This window comes from Littorina saxatilis, linkage group LG1 (genome assembly GCF_037325665.1).
Source record: "Littorina saxatilis isolate snail1 linkage group LG1, US_GU_Lsax_2.0, whole genome shotgun sequence".
Taxonomy (NCBI): domain Eukaryota; kingdom Metazoa; phylum Mollusca; class Gastropoda; order Littorinimorpha; family Littorinidae; genus Littorina; species Littorina saxatilis.
In genome coordinates this window covers 58546034-58569843 of record NC_090245.1, presented here as the reverse complement: position 1 = coordinate 58569843, position 23810 = coordinate 58546034, and the positions used below count along the sequence as shown (strand labels likewise).

The 23810-nt window shown below is 40.9% G+C and overlaps 2 protein-coding genes across 8 annotated transcripts in view; one reads left to right on the top strand and one right to left on the bottom strand.

Annotated features, from left to right (window-relative positions):
* LOC138975351 (chromodomain-helicase-DNA-binding protein 1-like) overlaps positions 1–16654 on the bottom strand; it is a 72305-nt gene extending 55651 nt beyond the window's left edge. For 4 of the 7 annotated variants that reach the window (XM_070348057.1, XM_070348015.1, XM_070348043.1 and 1 more), the window contains exons 1-8: positions 16550–16654; positions 16184–16305; positions 6911–7044; positions 2677–3040; positions 2218–2301; positions 1804–1859; positions 1219–1329; positions 455–631 (exon numbers count right to left, since the gene is read on the bottom strand). In XM_070348057.1, coding sequence (XP_070204158.1) covers positions 455–631; positions 1219–1329; positions 1804–1859; positions 2218–2301; positions 2677–3040; positions 6911–7044; positions 16184–16192 — 935 coding nt within the window. In that variant the 5' untranslated portion in view covers positions 16193–16305; positions 16550–16654. The remainder of the gene's footprint in view (positions 1–454; positions 632–1218; positions 1330–1803; positions 1860–2217; positions 2302–2676; positions 3041–6910; positions 7045–16183; positions 16306–16549) is intronic. The other 3 variants (XM_070348022.1, XM_070348029.1, XM_070348036.1) reach the window with 3 other exon arrangements.
* A 4546-nt stretch (positions 16655–21200) lies between these two features.
* Positions 21201–23810, top strand: part of LOC138975328 (alpha-methylacyl-CoA racemase-like) — a 19191-nt gene continuing 16581 nt past the window's right edge. The window contains exon 1 of the mRNA XM_070347995.1: positions 21201–21320. The gene's annotated coding sequence lies outside the window, so the exon portion shown is untranslated. The remainder of the gene's footprint in view (positions 21321–23810) is intronic.

Below are 23810 nucleotides of genomic sequence, written 5' to 3'. Positions count from 1 at the left end.
CTGAACTTGACAATGCAATGACTTCAAAAACATTTTACTCTGCAAAGTTATCTCTGCCAACTCTACCACTTCAAAACCTACCAGTTCCATTTGAAAACATGTATCCCTATCAAGGAACAAACTCAATGACGGTTCATTCGATAAAAATGTAATAGCAAATCATGTCCTGCATTGCGCCATGATTGAAATAAAGCAGGTAAAAAAAATCTTTAACGGGAGAGTACAAACAGTTCATGGTTTGTTAGATGGACATGTTGGTTAGACTCTCGATTGTTAGACTCGAACTGTAACAGCTATTATGTAATGCCTGGGAGATGGCAGGGGGGGGGGGGGGGGGGGCAGGGGATTCCATAACACATCTCAAGGCTTGTTTCAGCTGCAAACAAATTCAAGTCTTAAACAAGTTGAAGTGTCTCAACGTGCTGGCAAATGTTTTAAAATGACATGTTCCTACCTGACTTTGCTGGCAGTCTGTCTCCGTGAGATGGCCCGTTTATCTTCGCTGTCTTCACTGTCGGTGGTACCAGACGATGACAACCTGTGCTGCCTGCCGCTTCGTGTTGGTTTGGGAGCTGGTCTGCCTCGCTTGGATCGCTTACTGGACTTACTTGGAGGAGGCTTCACTGTCCTACTGAAACAGAAAGTGTGCTTTGAAGAACAGCAAAAAGCCATGAATAGACAAACAGTAAAACCTTCAGCAAAAACTAAATTGTTGCAGTGAAGTTATTGCGCTTGTGATTTTAGTTAATCTTTTTCCAAACTGATATTTGTGAATATGAACAAATCCTGTTTTTCGCAGAAACCAAAATTGTCAACCAAGATCTCAACCAGTAAAATACTGGAAATTATCCTTCAATACTATCCCTGTAAACATGACCCGACTCTTTAAATTTTAACAACGAAAGTACTGGAAACGGCCAGTTCACACATTCAACTTACAAACACACTAACACAAATTAAAATCCAGACTTAACCCAGAAAAATACCAGAAACTGGAAATATTAGAAACTGTCTAAATCCAAAAACAACGTTCCAAAATTCAGAATGATAAAACAAGAATGGCATGTTATTGGACACTTTAATTTAGGACATCTTTTCTTTGTAACATTTGTCATCAACTGAATGTTCCAATAGCATACCATTCTGGTTTTTTGATGTAGAAACTGTCTGTTAAATATCTTGCAGGACAAAATGTAACCATGTACAAAGTGTACTTACTTCCTGGTGGCTCGTGTGGGCCTGACAGGCTTGAATTCCTCCTCTGACGCGCTCTCCTGGTCACTGTCTCCCTCCTCCTCAGAGTCTTGGCTGCCATGCCAGGCATCAGAGCTTTTAACATCAAATACATTTCATAGCTGCCATGCACGTGTTTGTGTGTGTGTATGTCAGTGTGTAAGCGTGTGTACATGTCAGTCTGTGTGTGCAGGTGTCTGTTTGAGTCATCTACACAGAATGCATGCACACGCTTCAGTACAAGATACCTAAAGGGACAAGTCTGCTTGGTTTCAGATAACCATGCAGGTTGGTAAAAGACTCATCAGTCTGGCAAGATTGGCCGCATGCTGTTTCTTTCTCTAACATTCACACACTTTCTGTAATGAACCAGTTTAACAGAAAAATATTTCCCAGCTATCAATCCAATTGCTTTTGTCCAGAGTAATAACTTGTTACAATAAAGCTGCATTTCAGAAGCAGACACCAATATCAGATGTGAATCTACACAGCTGACATAATGAAAAAAAGCTTAAGCTTACCCCTCCCTCCCTCACTCTCACAGACCAGTAAAAACGTGGTGCAACTCACTCTTTCCTCCTGCCTTGTCGCTTTCTCCTTCCCCCATCACCGTCACTGCCACTGCCCTGCAAACGAAAGGGATTATAAAACCTAAATCATCTACAAACATGGAAAAGAAATAGTATTAAGAAACTACCAACTGCTAAACAGGCAACACACAACTAAACTGAGGAAACAGTGTTTTCCAACTGTCTTCATTCTGAAATAAATGCAGTGTTTGCAACACACAACCTATTGTTTCAAATGTTATTGTAGGTGCTATGGGCAGGTATCTGAGGGCTTGAAAGGTATTAATGCAACCAATCGTGTTATCACCCCACTTTTTCAAGATCAAGGCTTCATAAATGTACTGACATTCAAAACCATGATAAAATAATTCTTATTCTTATATCTCAACACACTGAATTAACAATGTTTACTCACTTTCACTGGAGCATAGCGTATTACTTCTCTTCGTGAACGCCCTGAGCGTCGAATTCCGTACAAGTCCGGTCGCTGGTCCCATTCCTGAAACAGTATTAGTGCAATCAGCTATGTGTTCAGTTGATAAGTTTTACACAATATGCTCACTCGTTCAGTGACAAAGATGAAAAAAAAAAAAATCCCCCCCCAAAGCAATCCCTTGCGATCTTCAGACAGCTTTTAAGAAGAAAACCATGCATAAAAACTTGTCCAGTTACTTAGATCTGTCAAGGACAAGTACCAGAGCTAACCAGTTAATTATTGAAACAAAAGCTTTATCATTGAGGTAAGAGGGATATGACCAACTTATAAACAAGGAAATAACAATAATGTGTGTTAGCATATGAACTAGTAAGACTCAGAGGCAGAGGAAAAGGAAAGTGACGAGCACCACAAAGTTCATCAGTAACTCACATGTACCTGTTTTAGCTCCAAGATGTTGCTCTTGCGACCAGTGCCAAAACGGGCGCTGCTTTGCGTGTCTTGAGAGTCAGTGTCGTCATAGTGTGGAACGGATCTTGGTGGCTTCTTCTCTTCCTCTTCTTCCTCCTCCTCCCCCTTGACCTCGTGATTGGCATCCCCATTCTCATTTTCCTCATTGGAATTTGAGTCATCAGAATTGGAGGCATCGCTACCAGTCTTGGCTAGAGAGATTGACTTCTCTGATTTCTCAGACTTGTCAGATTTGTTTGATTTTTCTGATTGCTTGGAGGAGTCTGATCCAGAGTCCGAGTCAGATCCTGACCCTGAACCAGAGTCTGATCCTGAGTCGTCAGACGAATTGCTGTAACAAGACATAAGATATGATTTCATCTTCATCCTTAAAATCATCAAAACAAAAAGGCAATTTCAACGAAAAACACACATAAAAACTGCAATAAATAAACTGAGGAAAGTCAGATAAACTAAAAAAAATAATATAAACTGAAGTAAGAAAAACAAAGATTTCACTATTTAAGCCATGTAACACTTGACATGTAACACCCACACTGCAGACAGACAACATGGGGAGATGAGGAATCATGAATATTATACCACTTTCACAAAACCTTCCAAACCTGGAGTATTTTTTTTTTTCTTCCCGTTCATGGGCTGAAACTCCCACGGCTTTTACGTGTATGACCGTTTTTACCCCGCCATTTAGGCAGCCATACGCCGCTTTCGGAGGAAGCAAGCTGGGTATTTTCGTGTTTCTATAACCCACCGAACTCTGACATGGATTACAGGATCTTTTTCGTGCGCACTTGGTCTTGTGCTTGCGTGTACACACGGGGGTGTTCGGACACCGAGGAGAGTCTGCACACAAAGTTGACTCTGAGAAATAAATCTCTCGCCAAACGTGGGGACGAACTCAGGCTGACAGCGGCCAACTGGATACAAATCCAGCGCGCTACCGACTGAGCTACATCCCCGCCCCCTGGAGTATTAAGGGCAGGCACTGGTGTTAAAAGTGATTTTTTTTGTTTCATAAGTGTTGGGTCAAAAATTGTTGCACAATTAAAGAACTCAGTCCATCTCCTGAGAAAATGAAAAAAATTTTTTTTTTGGATCACCGGTTGCCTTGGTAGCAATCCAAGATGGCCACCAAACTGCCACTTTTTAAAACCCTAAGGCTTTTACAAAACCGAAAGGAATTTTTTTTTGGTGCTTGTTATTTATACATTAGCACAAAACCCAACTTTTGTTAGAGGCTTTTTTTGAAATCTACAGTCATTCAAAAGATATCAGTGATAAAAATGAGTGACCTTGAATTTTATGAAAAACCGCCCCCAAAAATGGTATAACTTCTCACGAAAAAAAAAATTCAACAAAACGCTCTAACAAAATCTGCGAAATAACGCACTCGAGATGTATGCAAAGTTTCAACAACGCAAGTTTATTAGAAAAAAAGCCTTAGGCTTTTGAAGTGACAAAAAAGTAGTTTTGAGAAAATACACAAAACGTGAAGAAAATGTATTTTTTTTACACAAACGTTTATGAAACATGTAACAAAACAAAACTAACAAAACAACAGGTATTGCTTAGTTCCACAAGAAAAACGGAAACAAAATTCAACAAAATTAAAAAAAACAACAGCCAGTGTTCTGCAAGCACCAAGGAACCTGTTCCAAGGTCACAATGATCAACTCTTATCCGTTACGTGCACGCTGCGTAAAGTATGCCCATCCATAATTCCCAACTTGTTACCAGTGAAGCCTCTTATCTTGGACCTCTTTTGGACTTGCTTTGAATAATCAGGGAGTCATATGGCAGTGTCCTTTACTTTCTATACTACAATATTTGGGTTGACTTCTGTGAATTGCCTTGCAATGCCATGGGTACTTTGGAAGCTCCTCTCCAGCTTCCACCTCTGCATCTGTAGAGACAACATAAATTCAAAATTAATATGTCTATGACAAACTCAAATACTGCTATTCACATTTTCCCAACAATGACCCCCCCCCCTTCCCCCCCCCAACACACACACATTTGAAAAAAGATATTGTAATGTGATACATGTAACACGATATTTGGGCGCATGCACATGTCAGTGCTGATAGTCAAGCAGTGAATAAAAAGATGTTGACAAATCATGTGAATGGTGCGAAGGCAGTGCAGGTCTGGTTTACAGCTATTGCACATACATTGCATGCAGAAACCATATGGTCTGCATGGGAAGTATGACCACAAGCAATGTTCACTCACTGAGCCATGTGAATGCATGTTTGTTTGAGCCACAAGAAAACTGTGATCACATGAGGAAGCTAGGCCTATGAGACTGTGCCAAAAGGTGACGTTTTCATGTCAGTATGTCCCAAATGACATCACCAGTACATTTTTCATTCTATCTAATCTGTTTTCGTTCTATTTTTTCTAATAACATGCGTTAACAATTGATTGCCAACTGGAATGGAAGAGTACAAAAAGTGTAACTTGATATGTAGTTTCTCTGGAGGGAAAAACATCTTCCACTTTCATGTCAGTGTGTCCCATGCAACATACATTTGCCAAACAGCTATGTGCAAGTAGATTATTTGTTAGTGGTATAGAAAATACTGATCAACAATTAAAGTCAGTTTTCACATTCATTTTCTACCTATTTCTTATTTGTTTATTCTGTTGGCAATGGTGAAATGTCAGCAATCGTGTGTCATTCGGGACAGTAGACATGACACCTGACCTTTTGGCACAGTCTCCTATATATAATATGCTCCAGAAAATAAATGAGGAAAGAACAGATGTTTTGCTCCAACCCTGACAAACCTTGTGACAACCAAGCTTCACAGTAGCAGCACATAACAGACTTTGCATCCTATTCAGTTTCTTTGCATCAGGGTGTTGTTACTTAGATTCTGTTCTTCAGCATATAACAGTCACACACGTACACACACACACACACACACACACAGAGCCACACACATAACCAAACAAATATATAAACTTCTACATGTTTGTCAAAAGAAGAAAAAATTACCTACCTACTACCATCTTGCTTATCAGCTGCTTGGAATCTTCCCTGCTCTGCTTGGGCTAGTATTCAACTGCACCAGATTTCCCAGGAGATGCATGGTGTTGCACCATGATGGCTGAACAAAGTCATTTTTGTATTGATTGTTCTTTTTCTAAGCAGTTAATTTGCTTTTTCCAGAGAAAAGATATAGGGTCTGCCTTCTCGTCGCCATAAATGGCGAACTCCGTGTTGTCCGTATTGCCGTACGCATTCCGCTCAGCAACTCTAAAATAAGTCGTGGCTCAAAACACTCATGGCAACGTGCTTCAAACGTACACCACCGATGGTGATTTCTTGCTCCATCCCAGCTGTTGCAAGGGAAGCAGCATAGTTTCCAGCCAATTTTCATTCTGGACGAAGAAGAATGCACAAACTTGTCTTGATCTTCCGATTCGTTCGTAGCAATAGCAGACGACACTATCGACTCGCACTTTCTTTTTAAACTTCCGTCACGCCAGCCTCTGCAACTGATCTGATTTTACTCGATAATCATCTCCTTTGCGTGTCAAGCACTGAAATCGGGGCAAAACGTGTATCTAACTGAAGTTTCCACAAAGATATCCCAGGAAAATCGCAGCTGTAGATATTTCACATCGCCTTTGGCAAGATCTGGCGGAAATGAAGAATATTGCATTCTGGGAAGGCCGAATCGAACCGAACGAGACCGAGCATAAACGAAGTTTAATATCCGCGATTCGATTGGTCAGCAGCGAAAATTGCTCATACGGAATTTCCCGGAATCTTCATCGGTTCTCTTCGGCTCATTGGAATGTCTTCTAGTTGCTGTTACTAACGGCGCGAAATACGTAAACGGAAATTCCCGTTGTCCGCGGTATGAACTGATCGTAGCAAAGAAAAGACAACTCATTCCAGTCATGCTAACGTGACCACCGTTGACGATGTGTTTGACTCGCAGTCACCTCTCAAACATACGCATTTTTTTGCTGTTTTGTGTTTGTTCAATACACAATTGCATACACATACATTGTTCATTTAGCCGTTTTGACTGTTTATGATTAATTCTGATCTAAAATCAGTACATCAGAGTAACCAGAAGAGGTTCAAAATCCAAAATCAGAAAGAAAATGGAAATGACCAGGGAACAAAAAAATCACTTTTTTCACTGTGGTGTCTTCCCTTAAATGACAAGAAGTTTCAACATACCTGGAACCAGAGTCAGAGTCACTGCTGTGTTTCCCGGACTTCTTCCGGGCGTCGTCCTTGTCATGATGCCGAGAACTGCCACTTTTAGGCTCGGCTGGCCCAAACAGCGGAGTGTTTATGTCATCAAAATTGCTCTGTAAATAGAATTAAAAATGCAACATAAAAAGTTGAAAAACGAAAAAGAGTATCAATTCTAATCTGTACACCGTCAAATCATGTTCATAAGTCTGCAAAAGTTGTTTGTTGTAACCTGTCACTCCCAATACAATCTGAAAACTTGAGAAACGCTAAAATTACAAGTTCAATATCTTCATCTTAAACTTCCTGCTGCTGCTGATGCCGATTTCAAAAAGTACAACTAATACTATACAAGGGCTTCATATGTAACACTTACAATTCATAAACAAACAAAACAAAACCTGTGAACGTCTACATTCTTTTTTCCTTTCACTTCACTCTTCTTCCAGTTCATGAAATCAAGTACTTGTAACAAAGATCGCAAAATATCTCAATAGCGTACATGTCAAACTTCAACCAAACTATTATCAGTCTGTGGTGAAAGCTTGAACATTACAGTTAGCAACGTTTCAGGAGTGTCCACTCATTATTTTGGTTTGTAAAATAACCCACCAGTCAGCAACCAACCCTTATCAATCAGACCATGCACAACTACCACGTTCACCATTCAAATAAGGGGTCATGCATAAGTAAACTACTTTGTATGTTTTGAATCACAGAAGAGAAGTGTCTTTTTCCATTCAAAATGCAGAGGAACTGTGCCATTTAGAGAGAGCATTACCATACTCCTCATCTCAAAATGTGGTAGTACAGCTTCAGCATCCCATAGCACGCAATATGTTGTCAATAATAAAATTGAATCAAACAGAACATGATTGCAGTAATGTCCATTCATAAAATGTCATTCCATGAAAATGAGGAATAACAAATATACTGTTCAAAAAAAGAAACGCATAGCTTGTAATATTTGGTTAATTTAGTTATATGGCTACAAGGATATCCACCAAACTGCAGAAAATGTTTATCTGGTCGTCGACCTTTCGTCCATTGCCACAAGTGAGCTCTGCACGTGACGCATGCGTTATCAGTGGCTACAATGTCAAAATTGCTCATTTGGCATGACCACTCGTCATGCTTCAGTGTAATCTCGTGAAACTCGGGGAATATTGAGCTCTCACCATGTCTTCCAAAACCCATAAAAGCGGATTGTTCGCCACAAAGAAATCAGACGACAATTCAGCGACGAAAGATGGCCCGATTGAGCAGAGAACACCGCCAAATTGCATTGGGTCGTTTACAAGCAGGCCAAAGTCAAAGTGCAATCGCCAGGCACTTCCATGTGTCCCAGAGCACCATCAATAGACTGTGGGTCAGGTTTCAAGCCACTGGCTCCGTTGCTGACTTGCCACGAGCGGGAAGACCAAGGGCGACAACTGCTGCTCACGACCGCTTCATACGGCTCCGCCACCTCCGGAATCGTTTCCTGTCGGCCTCATCTTCTGTCCAGGCTCTCCCCAGGCCACACCGATTATCGGACCAGACCGTGCGGAACCGCCTGCATGAAGCTGGTTTGAGAGCTCGCAGACCTCACAGAGGAGCTGTCCTCACCCGCCGCCATCGCCAGAACCGAGTGCAGTGGGGCAACCAGCACCTTTGCTGGACCGTCCGGAATCACTGGAGACACGTGTGGTTCGGCGACGAGTCCTACTTCCTGCTCCAGCGACATGATGGTCGGAGGAGGGTCTACCGGAGAGTAAACGAACGTTACGCGCCCAACTGTGTGGATGAGGCACCCGTTCATGGTGGTGGAGGCGTCATGGTGTGGGGGGCGATCAATACCGCTGGAAGGAGCACCCTGGTGCACGTCCAAGGGCGCATAACTGCCCAGCGATACGTGGAGGAAATTCTGCGCCCACACGCCCTTCCTCTTCTGGCTGACCAGGATGCCATATTCCAGCAGGACAACGCTCGCCCGCACACAGCACGACTCACCACCCAGTTCCTCACCGACCACCATGTCCAGGTGCTTCCCTGGCCATCCATGTCGCCAGACATGAACCCGATAGAAAACCTCTGGGATGAATTGGACAGACGTGTGCGCAGGCGAGAAGAAGCGCCGGCAAATCACCGCGATCTATTGCAGGCACTTCAGGAGGAGTGGGACACCATCCCACAGCAAGATATCCGGCATCTGATCCAGTCCATGCCCAGAAGGTGCCGGGCAGTTGTTGCTGCTCAAGGCAGTCACACCCCCTACTGACTTGACAGCCTCGGCACCCAATCGTATTGATTGACTGATTGATTTGAAGATGCAAATGAACTGTGTGTGCATTCAACTATGTCCATACCAAATTTCAAACAAATAATCCAAATATTGGATTTTCTGTTAATTTTTTCGAAAAATAAAACAAATTTGGCAAGTAGCAACTATGCGTTTCTTTTTTTGAACAGTATAATACATTTATTAGCAAAATAACTCATTGACATGAATAAAACTCATAAATATTATCTTAGTACCATCGTGAACACAAAACAAATTGAAGTACATTACACAACTATCACAAGAAAACTAGCAATCAAGCCGCTGCAATGGTTAAGTTATAGCCATACACAAAGACCATGGCAAGTTTTGTGAAGAATAGAACAAAATCATAACATTCAGACAACCCTCCACACACAGCCATACTGCTTGACATGTGTACATTTATACAAGCACCAGACATGTGAAGTTAGTGAAAATATTCCAACGGCGTCCGACCAAAAAATCAACATATTCACCACCACTACAACAAGAAAGTCCTAAACAACGCTAATAACGATATTTTAGAAGGGTCCAGTCAATATTTCTTTAAAAACATTACATCTATACTGAAAATAGGTCAAATCAAGCACACCAAGTCACTAAATATCAGTTCTGTGATGTTAGTGTAGGACAAATCACCTAACTACAATCACTTTATACCATCTGGAATAAAGCCTCCCGTTCATCAATGTACAGAGAAAAATAGTAGTAAAATACATATAAAGAACTCTGAAAATTCACATGCCAATTTAACCTTGATGCAAATATGCAGTTTCTGATATTTCATATGACGCAGATGAAATATGATTAGCAATCCTCTACCATCGACCCACCTACAACCAAGTACTGTCTTCATGCGAGATATTCTGCAAAAATCGTAAAAAGCCTAACAAATGAAACTACAGAAGTAAAAAAACCAAAAGCTTACGAAAGACAAATTGACTGTCGGTTACTAAAAACCAAACCGTACTTTCGATCACATTCTCACAAACCTTTCAGTGTTCATATATGTACAATCCCTCGGATCTATTGGCAAACAGGAGATAAACTTTAAAACAAAATTGCCTTAATTAATCACATTGTCTATTTTATCTTGTACATGATAGGTCAGATGGACAAAAAAACCCAAACCATTTCACAGACAAACTGCTTCAGTATATCTTTGTCATCAGAGAAAGCATCTCATGATTCTGCATGATACTGTCAGCGGTATGTTCTTTGTCACATCTATGCTCAAATCACAACGTTCAACCCACCGACAGTTGCTTGAAACGTACTCGCATGCTGTCTAAGGCAACAAACAAAACTAACAAAAGAAGAATAATGGAGTGAATAAAGTGAAAGATACATGTTGAGTTTTTCTAAAAAAAACAGAATAAATTAAAGAACTTCAACACCCTTCTAAAGCGCTGAAGCATTCTTAGACTGCAGCAGAAAAAGCACTAGGACTGCAAGAAAAGTTAAGAAATCTCAAAGGCGTCCGAGCCGAATCAAGAAATTATCACCATCAGCCCAAAGGTAAAGACATGATAAATACATTAAACAACATTTCAGATGTGTCCACCAACTATTTCTCAAAAAAAGTAAAGGCATGGTCAAAAAGCAGGTCGAGTTGCTATAAATAACCATTACCAAACAACTCGGGTTATATATCACTTGTTCTTGCAATAAACAGCAGTTTAATTCACATCCAGCACCTGATGTTCGGTGACAAGTAACCATGATAACATTTGTTCCTGAAAGACTTCAACTAAACAAGAAAATCATTTTTTCGTTTGCTATACAGAACAAGAATCGTGTGACTGGTCCATCCAGGAATATAGCAAGACACTACAAGCAAAAGGTTTTAGCTCCTACTAACTTTATTTGTCATGTAAACATCACAGGACACAAAATGTAAAATGTAAAATGTAATGAACACATCCAGGAAAAAGGCAAACCTGAGAACAACCATCAGCAATATCAACAGCATAATTTGACAGACAACCTTCTCTAACTACCGAACAAATACTTTCTTGAAAAAAAAACAAGTGACATTTGCTCGAACAAAAGCAACATGCCTTATTAACCTTTTTCGCAATAAAGATAATGATGCAGCTTAAACTTTCAACAAGATGTTTATCGCAACAACATTTGTAACATTCTGAAGCGTTAATGAAGCTATCAGGGTCGACAAACAAATTTGAAAGATCTCAATGGCGTCAACTCCAATTTACCTCCTTGTACTTACTAAGTTACTCTGCAGAAGTAAACTGTCACAAATATTCCATTAATATGAACTGCCACAGCAGCATTGAGGACTCGGGCTACTGTTTAAAGTTGTCTTTATGCTGAGACCAAACAATGCTTCAAAACAACCTGTTCAGTGAAAAGGCAGAACCCTTGAAAAGTTCTCCAAGTTGTACAACTCTTCAGAGAAAGGTTAGATGGTAAACATGAATTATCTCCCTTGAATTACACAACCATCTAAACAGAACATAATTATTTTAATCAAACATTGAATCTTCTGTCCTTGACTGACCAAACACCAGGAAAAAGTGGTAGGATGGCAATCATGTTCATCCTGCAAAAGTTTAATTAAGTGACAACTAAAATCCAAAAGACCCCTAAGGTACCACTGGTCACTGCAAAATCAGCACAGTATATTCCACATAATGTTGCAAAAGTGTTTTTGACACTCACAAAATGCAAAATTGAAACCAGAAAGTAATAATCTGTGTGATACGGTACCAAGCATACCCCCTAAACAGTACCATCCATCATCAAAACTATTTCAACAAGTCAAACCTCAAGCAGAATAATTTAACTAGTTCAACATTGTCAAAAACGCAGAGTTACAAGCAAGGAAAAATGATTTTCAGCTAAGTAGACAGTCTTATTGCCATTTTAAAAGACACTGGCCTTTTCACATAACAAACTGAATACATCTCGAAACTTAAGGCAAAATCTCGACGGCGTCCCATCAGAACTGCTTCTAAATTACAGCAGGTCTAAAGCAATGGGTTCACACAACACATCAAACAGTGTTTCAGATATGTCCACACATTATTTCTCAAAAACACGGCTTTCTGGATAAAAATGGGTCAAGAGACCTATAAATAGCCTTCAAAGTTGTGTGCAGCATATACACAGTTTTGATACCATGTTTCAAAAGGAAAAAAGAACATGTAAGTTGTGAAGAATGAAACACTGCTTTTTGTTCATCATGGAAAGAAGCTCTTGCAAAAAGCCACAGCATTTAAACAATCATAATACACCAATGAACTTGATAACTCAAGCCTGATGAATAAGATTCTCAATGTAGATGCCTTTATTGAAATTGAAGAAAATCAGCATAACTGCTATGACTGTGTTCTTAACATCAGGGCCTTTGTTCTCTACAAACACAACATTATTAGTTTAGAAGAAATACAAACAAGCCGTTTAAAAAAAAAGTGACTTCAACGTCCGAAGTTTATCAAATAAAGCTATGGCATAGCCGAATACAAAGTCAAAAATCTCAATGGCGTCCCAAACAGATATAACAAAAACGCATATCATCACATACGTAAAGCACTAGATATCACAAAAACCAGCAATCCAGATTTGCCCACCAGTTATGTATCCCATCACAACAGATAGTGACATCTGAACTTGTCATTCACTGCAACCCAGACGCCAAGTATGGAACTCGGACCATGTATTTCATCAGTCTCCACTTTACTCAGAAGTACACTATTATGTGCAATATCAAAGGTAAACAATGAAGCTTGAAAAAAATGTATATTCTTATCTGATTGTTGATGGATTTGTCCACTTTTAAAACAGCAATTGCAAACAGAGATTGAATTTCACAAGTCAAAACTCTCTGAAACTATGTTAAGTTGCACAACTCTTCCCGTTTTGTCAGATATTGATGGATTTGCCTCCCCTGAATTACTCAGCTCTACCAGCATCCAAAAAAGCAAGAAAATGACATTTAACTTAGATTAGAATATTCACCCAAAAAATGACAAACCGTGTATTTAAAAGCCAGAAGGCACAAGACACTGACAAACACCAAAGTATTCAGCCTGCAGTTACTGATTCCACACACTTACAAGTTACAGATGAACTGTGATACCACATATTATGTAAAGATTTTATGTTCTGAACATGGGAACAGAAAGTAGCTTAACTTTGTTTTGTAATAATCAGTCAAAGCACCATACGCTCTCCACGGAAAACACCCTTACAAACCACTAGATCCGGTCATGATGCTACTCATTCTTCCTTGAATCCACACCAAAAGTTCCTGAATCTTACACTTACAATAACAAAACAAAACAAAAATACATACCACAAGCATAATAAATCATAGCAAAAAGTTCACAGCAACACAGATACAACCATTTTTCATCAGTAAATCACATTTTGCTTCAAGTCGATCCTTTTCGTTTATTCAGTTCACAAATATAACACAGCAGGCAAAATTGGTTCCTGCATTTAATTTAGTAACTGCAGAATACAAAACCTAAATTACAAATTTCTACAGTGGAACCATCTTTATGACCCCCTGATCTGAAAAGTCTCATTCAAAAGCCTGCTTTCTCTGATTTTCTTTTCATATCAGCGCAAGTTTACATTTAATAGTAAGTTAGAAGACTACCTCTATGTTCAACACGTATTTCTGATGGTCTTTGGAAGGAAGGAAGGAAGGAGGGGGGCACCCTGTCAAATAGGAAGAAGCAGGGGTGGGGTGTGAGGGAGTGACAAAGAGATCATCTTACTGCTCATCCCTCAGAAACAAGGCTATAGTTCTCCTGACCTATAGCTGTCTATTTTTCGTTCTACAACATGTCAAAAAATGTGCACAACTTGACTACATGTATTTCATTTCAAGGACTAGAACCACAACTTAAAAAGTCATTTAATCAGGGTTTCTTAATGAGTCAATAGAGTAGTGCAGAGGAACCCCCCTCCCAGTAAACACCCCCTCTAGACCTCCCCGTTATAAAACCCTTGTGTTCCAGCTGTTTTGATCATAACATCTGTTCATTCACTACCATTTTAACATTCACTCCCTTTTAAGACTTCATTTTTTCTCATTGTACAGAGCCTTTAAAAGAGAGGTTCCAATGTATCTTACTTGCAAGGGTGCCCCCGAGACCAGCAAAAAATGTCCATACATTCCAGATATCCCTTCATTCAAAGGCTAGCTTAGAGAAACACAACGGGTAAACATAAAATGTCCTTTCTTTAGAGATGTTCTTATAACCAGAGAACTGACATTGTGCACATGCAGTGCCAAATGTAAAATATATTAGAAACAAGTTCTACCTAGGATTTCTGTTTGTGGGCCCTGTCAAGTTATGGTTTCAGGAATCTAGAAAGCAGTGTTCTATGCTCTGCAATGCTAATGTAAATTATTACACAGCATGTTTTGTCCTGCATAAGGATAATTAAAAAATGTGTGGCTTTCGCAATATTTCACTTAGCTAGCACACTTACCTTGACATTCACCGAGTGAGCATAAAAAACAACAAAAGTGCAACAAGAACTGATCACTGTCTTAGGCTTGATCACTATCCAAATAATCACATGTGTCAGATACTTTAATAAAAACAGAATTTAACATTCAATGTTATCTTTATAATTATAGTTTCATATACCAGCCTAATGATCTGCAGGCTTGTCTTTTAACGGTGCATATAGATGCATGCTTTCAACATCACCTTTCCGTTTCAACTTCCATGACTCTTTTATCAACTGCTTATACAGCATTTTCAAATACATAGTATATATATTTACCATTATCTCACTTCAGTTTCTTAAACGAAACTAAGGGTGTAACCCAAAACAAACAAAAACTGAGTCAGTCTAAAATAAATGTAAGTGAAGGGAAGACACTGGAATGCTTCATTATGACCCCAGGCATTGTATTCATCCATAAGCACCACAGAACATAAAAAAGCACAACAAATGAACTGTAATTCCTGCATAATGACATGCTGTTCTTCCTTGTATATTAGGCGCCGTATATTAGACTTTTACTCACAATTGTGAGAGAAAACCCACAGCTTTGCACAACTACACATGATAACAGTTCGTGTCACCAACATCAATTATGTGCAACTTCATAGCATAGCTGATGCTTCTGAAGAAATCTAGCATACTTCTGTACAAAACAGCTCATTTAATCAAAGAAATAAACATATGCCTCTGTTTACAGTTTGTCAGAGCAGAACAATATTCATCATGATTAAATCTGTTTTGAATGCAAACTTGACCAAACGCAACATAAAAACATAAAAATTGTGCATAAATTCCACTAGATACTTGCTGTTTCTGCCTCAATGCTATGACTACAATGGAAAATTTACTTTCTGGAGATAACATTTAACAAGACAGATTTGTTATCTTGTCCGAAAAGGCACAGTGCTTGCTGCATCAGTGGTAACAAATATTTGCATCAAAATTTTCAAAAATGGGTCCAACAAAGAATTTTTCCATTCAGAGGTCATTTGAAAGTCAATGAAGCAAAGAGCATATTACAACCAAAAACTGCATGAAACATGTATAATTATGGGTATTAACGCCCATAAACAAACATAAACAACACTCACAACAAGAAAGTCATCAAAAACACTGTGAAATTGTCAAATAAGCTTACCATATTGTATAGCTGAAAACGTGTAATCGTCACAAAAGGTCACAATTCATACAGAAAGTAACTCAAAAACTCACAAAACTGGTATTCTTCAACAAAAATACCAAAACAAACACATTATTTTGTAAACACAAGTCACAACCTTCCTCCAAATGCGTTGTAATCCAAGCCTGCACCACGTTGCATATCGATCGCCATTTCCCACAAAGTGCTAAAATACAGAACGAAATTTATAAACAAAAATGTGCTCAAGTCTTCCGTGATCATAAAAATAACACGTCTTTGTCATATCGTCGACGGTAGATCACACAATCATGAATCCTACCTGGCTCATTTTGCTCGCTGCGCTGAATCCATCATGGCGTCTGAAGGCCAAGTGCACAAAGCAAGGAACAAATTCTTTCCCGAATCACGTGTTCTCGATCTTCCAACCACGTCACGTGTATCCTAAAATGATGAAAAATAACACGTCAGAGCAAAATACACAACTTCTGTCTCGTTAAAACCACAGAAATTAATCAAAAATGACATATTTTTGCGTCATCCACAGCCAAACTCCACTTCCTCGCATTTCTTTGGATTTTCCATAATATCGGAGAGTGAAAAATTTGCAAACGCCACATTCCGAGCAATCATGCTTATACAATTATTGCAAAAAGATGTAAAATTGTCTGAGCGACAACACACTCACGTGTTAACTCATAAATAACACGCTACTTAGAGATGTGTACAAACAAAAGTAGAGCACATGAGAGAGAGCGACATTTCAGTATGGCCGCCATTATCCTCATTGACTCTCGCACACACCGACAAAGTGCATGCTGGGATCGCCATGAGTGACGCACACATTCTGGGTCAGGTCTCGGAAAATGCAGATGAGCTTAGAGAATGTGGCGAAATGGTTAGAATACAGAAATCGGTACAACAGTCCCGACATACCTTCATAAATAATTATGCACAACCAATAGTGCGCATGCTCCAATGTGATGACATGAATTACATAGTTTGTTTTTTTTTGTTTGTTTTTTTCACTCTTTGGAATCTGCAACCCTCCACAATGTGACATAATGGTCAGCCAAAATGACCGTGGTCACAATATGGAAGAAGAAGAAGAAGAACAATTCATTCTTGTACATTATATATATACGCAACCACGAAGAACATTCTTCGGCACTTGTAGAATGTGCTTTTCCCTGGAGACGCCGCGCCGGGTTTGTCGAACACTGACTGACAGATGTTAGTATGGATGTTTTTTCATTAATTGAATACACGACTCTTCTTTTTTATTAAATTGTTAATGCATGTATCAGGTGCGAACTCCTAAATGACCTACATCGCACCTTCTCGTATTTTGTAACCCAAATCCAAATCAGGCCATGAAATCAAGAACCAACGAACTGACAGTTATTGTTTTTTCTTGTCACAATTTCAGTGTTTTGGTTTTAAACCTCACGAGAGAGCAACTCTTTGGTCTATATGTATAGATATATATCTATGGTCTTGCCTCAGGGGCGGACGAGGGGGGGGTTTCAGGGGTTTCCGGAAACCCCCCCCCAGCCAAAATTTTTTTTTTTAAATGGTGTTTTTTTGGGGTATTAATCAGTGACAAAATCTGCTGCCTGAAACTGGTAATGATCATCCTCAAAATGCACCAGATTGCACCATTTTGCATCCTTTTTTACAAAATTTTCCGGGGGGGCATGCCCCCGGACCCCCCTAGCAAGCTAGGCGCTTTGCGCCGTCGGCTCGGCGCTTCGTGCCTTCACACCCATATCTTCACAATATACTTTTGGAAACCCCCCCCATAAAATGAACTGATCCGCCCCTGTGCCTTGTTTGTGGACAATCGGTAAATCCTTATACGGAGTACACAAATCAAAATCAAGCAATGTGGCAAGACGGGCAGAGTTGGCAGAAAGTGTCAAGGACCTCCCTGCTGCTGCTATACACGAAAATGAACACGAACCAAAAGCAGCACACAGACAGACGACCGGTTGTGATGACCGCGTTCGGTATACACCGAGTACTGACGTGACCTCGCAGAGTTGGATAAAAACACATTTAAAGATAAGAGGGCTAATCGGAAGAGAGATCAGTCTTCCGTATTTTCCGCGCGGAATCATGATGCAATGAAAAGGGGGGCGCCATAATTTTATTTCTTCTCTTTCTAGCTGGCAAAAACTGGGATCGTGCGAGTAGCTGAATAGCTTCGTACTGGGATCGTGCGAGTAGCTTGGCCGCTCTCCGCCGAGACAGATTGCATGGCTGCACATGTACATGTATCTTGCTGCGCTGTATAGCGCAGTATCGCGGCCAACCGACTGTTGTCGAGGTCGCATAGGGTGCAGCAATAGTGTCACACGATCTTGAGCAGAATGCTTTTCTAACACTCGTCAGTTTCATGTCTTTTTCTTCATTCAGGGTAAAAGTGCGGGATTCAGTTGTAATTGTCGAATTAACTGTAAACTATGCAGATTGGGTTTTCAGGTACTGAGTTAATTGAGTCGGCAATTCTGCTTACTGTCCTTATTGGTTTTCTGAAGATTATGAAGGACTGGTGAACCAAGTCAGTCGATCAATGCTATCGTGAATCCGGCCCTACTTCAGTCAACAGCGAACAGTGGCACGTCGCTAGATGTGTGTGTGTGCAGGATTGAGGCTGTAGTCTGATGCACACCAGCATAATTAAGATGCAATCATGTACAGTGGTACCTGCGATGAAAGGACACCCTTGGGACCAGCAAAAACTGTCCCTACGTTGCAGGTGGCCTGTCATGACAGGTATATGTTGGTAGAGGTAATAGACAAAGGGACCTCAGAAAGTGTCCTTTTAAGGGAGGTCACGGTGTCCTCTCATCGGAGGGGCCACACATTTCAGGTACCACTGTACAGACTTTGTAAGGAGGCACACCTGTGTCGGTGTTTGAGGTGACTGGACTGAAACAACGGCGGTGGCATGACCTCGCCATGTCATAACGATTAGGACATGTCAGAACTCAGTGGCGGCAGCAAATCAGTCAGAGAAACACACAAAGTACACACACACACACACGCACACAGTGGCACACACACACACACACACACACACACCGTGGTACACAGTACACACACTCAGGGATCGCGTTTATATTTGACGCATTTTAAAAGTCGCTGACGCGTTTTTTTCGCCGCGCCGCGTAAGCCATATGCAAAAATATTGTAACTTTTTCTTGTCTTCACACAGCGCTTTTGCTCTGACTTAATCACCCGATCCTAAAACTGACTATAGGGCTCGAGAAGTGACGACACACATGAAATCTGCGCGTCAAAACTAAAGTCCGTTTCTTTTTGCATCGAAGTATCGCAAACGAACGTAACGAGGGTATTACCAGATAATGTCTTGTCGGATAATGAAACAGACATTAGCTGCTCTCCCATCTCGCGCTTCCAAAAGGTGGAAAGTGTGTCTAGTCGTATTAGAGCGGGAAACAAACTCGCAAGGCCCGAAGGTTGGAGACAGCAGGGGTGTTATTCGACAGGCGTGCGCGGAGTTCGACAGGAAAACTCGCCGTATTTAGGTAAGGAGTGTCTTTAAGTCTTTCGTGCGTGTTTTGTTTGTGTCTGTACGTGTTTTCGTAGTACGCAAAAATATTGGTCCGTGACGCGTTTTTTTCGTTTCGTTGCGTATGACTTACGCGTTTTTTAAAAAGCTAGCGCGATCCCTGATACACTCACACACATACGCACACACACACACCGGGCCCCGGCGGCTGGCACACTGAAACACATACCATCACACACACGGTGCATACACACCGTGCACTCACACACACACAGCATCCCACATGACATACAACACCCCAAACAACAAATATAAGCCTATAAATAAATAAAATGAAACCCCCGCTGGATATGTCAGTGTGTGCCGAACTTGTCACAGTGTGTGTGTGTGTGTAGGCCTAATCATTTCTCAGTGAAAAATAAAAGAAATCACAGATCAGTAATTAAAGTATCATTTTCATTATGCTGGAAATACATGTACATCAAAAGCACACCACAGTAACTTTTACAACAGCAACACACACACACACACACACTGACACACACACACACACTTCCTTTGATTGTACCTTGTTTACAGCAAGTTATGCTTTGATTATTTTTAAACGCTTTGGTTGTGGGAATTTTAAAACAAGTCGCGCAAGGCGAAATTACTACATTTAGTCAAGCTGTCGAACTCACAGAATAAAACTGAACGCACTGCATTTTTCACTAAGACCGCATACTCGTAGTTTCGTCAGTCCATCGCTCGTGGCAAAGGCAGTGAAATCGACAAGCCAGAATAGTGCGGTAATGGTCGCGCTGAGCGGGATAGCAAGCTTTTCTGTACCCCTCTTCGTTTTAACTTTCGGAGCGTGTTTTTAATCTAAACATATCATATCTATATGTTTTTGTAATCAGGAACCGACAAGGAATAAGATGAAATTGTTTTAAAATCGATTTCGGACATTTTATTTTAATCATAATTTTTATATTTTTAATTTTCAGAGCTTGTTTTTAATCCGAATATAACATATTTATATGTTTGTGGAATCATAAAATGATGAACAATAAGATGAACGTAATTTTGGATCGTTTTGTAAACAAAAAATTTTAGTTACAATTTTCAGATTTTTAATGACCAAAGTCATTAATTAATTTTTAAGCCTCCAAGCTGAAATGCAACACCGAAGTCCGGCCTTCGTCGAAGATTGCTTGGCCAAAATGTCAATCAATTTGATTGAAAAATGAGGGTGTGACAGAGCCGCCTCAACTTTTACAAAAAGCCGGATATGATGTCATCAAAGACATTTATCCAAAAAAGGGAAAACACGTCTGGGGATATCATATTCAGGAACTCTCATGTAAAATTCCATAAAGATCGGTCCAGTAGTTTACTCTGAATCGCTCTACACACACACAGACACACACACACACACACACACACACACACACACACACACCACGACCCTCGTCTCGATTCCCCCTCTATGTTAAAACATTTAGTCAAAACTTGACTAAATGTAAAAAAGGAACTGGGGCAGAGGAGGAGAGAGCGAGAGAACGGAGAATGAGAACGAATACTAGAAAAAAAGAACATCAGCAACAACAACAACAAAAACTAGCGTGAATTAAGCTAACTGAAAGAGGAGGAGGAGGAGCGGTCAGTCAATCGCTGCTCCGTAGCTAGTCCGTCTGTGCTTGCAAAAAAGTTGGCTGTTTGAATTGGATAAATACGGCAAATAAGACACGATAGCTCAAGTCAGTCTGACCTCAGCACTTCCTGTGTATGTTATGTTTCGCATGCACTGTTTTGACATCGTCTATCCCCTCAGATACTCAGACTGCACTAGCTGTAGTAACCGTAAAGGGGGACAGCCGCCCCTCGGCCCTGCCCTGCCCTGCCCTCCCTCCCTCTTCCTCCCTCAATCCTCGCTGGTAAGGTAAGTCATAGACCATTTATCCGGAGAACTCATGTAGTTTTGGCATCTGTAAGTTGAAATGCTTCAGCTTGTCTGTTCACACTGACGCATGTGTGCTTGTGTGTGTCAGTGCGGTGTGTACATACGTTTGTGTGCGTGCGTGCAGTGTGTGAGCGCGCGCGTGTGTGGTGTAGCCTACATTATGCTAGTGTCGGTTTGCCGTCAGTGCGCGCCGGCGCGCGTGTGTATCAGTGTGTGTGTGTGTGTCAGTGTGTGCGTTTGTCACGGTTTGTGTGTGTATATGTGTGTGTGTCTTGTGTACGAGTGTGTGTGTGTGTGTGTGTGTGTGTGTCAGAGACTTATAATTTCTCTTAGGCTTATACGTCAGACCCCAAGGGAGGAACCGATAAACTGAGTACGGCGACCCCCACCACCATATTCTCCTTCGGCAGCAAGCTCACGGTGTCGTCGTCATCATCATCATCCTGTGCTTTGTAGTCAGTACTGCCGATAAAGAGCGAAAGCGATGTGTGCATGTGCGTGTGAGTGACGGCCAGTGATAGTGTTCATTTTGTCTGATAAGAATTGGTAACAGACTACAGTGATTATTCTGGAGGATAAGACTAAATGTAAACTTGAAATCAGTAACACACACACACACACACACAAACACACGGCATACACACACACACACGCGGAACGCACGCACGCACACACACACACATACACACACACTTACACTGACACGCACATTAGTTCTCATGGCCTTTCTGAAGGCTTTCCGCAATGATTTTTCTATTTGCAGTTCCTCTGTAGCTGCTACAAGCAAGAAGCTCAGTTTCAGGCTCTAGCCGCACACACCGGCACACACACATACGCACACACTGACACACACAGACACACACAGACAATTTGAACATGACTAGCGCCTAGCTTTACTGCTGTCTTCCCCAAGTCAATATAGAGTTGCCATACTCATTGCCATTTGTCATTCAAATGTACACGCGATCGAACGACCAAGTGTGTCGGTGGGGGGTGGGTAAGCGAGGGGTAAGAGAGACGAAAGAGAAAACTGGACAGGGAAAAGTCACTGCCTGAAGTATTCAATAAAGCCACACACACACACACACACACACACAAATTACCACATATGCAGGTTTTCAATTCATATTTTTGCAAAGTATCTGCACAAGCATGTGTGCCTCTGTGAGCCTGTTCGTGGCTGCTTTCATGGGGTGCCTGTATCCTCAGGAATTTGAGGATTTCTTTCATCTCTCTTTTTCTGACACCGTTGATTTAACGTCATTTTTACAGGACAGTTTTTTTCCTCTCAGTTATAAGTTGTAGTAGTTTGACCTTATTGTTCAGTTTAGGACAAGTAGAGCTCGTTCACCAGTAGCAAAGACTCACTCAGTCCGTCAGTGTGCCTGAGTGTGTGTGTGATTGTAGGGGGGGGGGGGGGGGGGGGCTCTCCCGTGACCGGCCACCGGCAATGTACGAACAGGTTTGCACTGGCCCAAGGGTGTCCGTTCATGAGAGGGACTGCTGTAACAGCAAAACTAGTGTGAAACATAAGTAATCAATTTATCCACTTGACTATATTCACAACAGGGACCTATCACTCTTCTTTGCATGTTTTTATGCCTACGGATTTTCAAATACTCTGCAACACATGTAACCCAAATTCAACATGTGCCCGTGCACCGCTTCTTTTATGAAAACATTGCTTCGGCCATGTTGATTTTAATCAACCAATTTTCTTGTATCATGTGTATTTGCTTCAGAAGCAGGACAACAGTAGGGTTTTTTTCCCTGAAACTTTGTCCAAAAACAGAAATATTGTCACCCGCCTGTTGCTTGTGACGTCAATGCCCCACTGAGATGAGTGACTAGAAGCGGTCCCTTGAACTCGGCACGTGCAATAACACTCCCAGGGGGCCTTCCCGGCGTTGACCTCAAGACATTTGAAATTTGCATAGAACTGGACTTAGAGGGGGGGTCAGCGAATATCTTTTGGCGCGTCCATCTGAGTGCTTGGACACCGTACATCTCTGGCAGGCTTTGAGCCAATCACAAGAAAGTCACTTGAAATTCAGACCAACCCGCAACGTCTGTTCAAACTGAGAAACAAAAACCAATTATGACAAATTAATGATCATCGCTCACCGCTGGATACTGGAATGCTCTAGTCTGGCGTGACCAAATATCGTGAGAGATTGAGGTGTTCATACTTGTCCATTGCAAGCCAGCTTTCTTTGTGCCGGTGGGGCAGGGAAATCAGGCTTATGCAGCATAAAGTTTGTTGTGATTGGCGGACAGACTTGCTTGGTTTTACCAGCAAACTGATATTATATATTTTGTCAACAAGGTGGAGTGTCAGCAAAATACAATTGATTGGAAACCCCTTGGACTTGACTTGCTTTTGCCATAACAGTTACATTCATGTACAAAGTTTTAAGAAGTTTTTAAGTTGTGGACTTAATTGTTCAAATCCCCTGATCTGAGCATTTT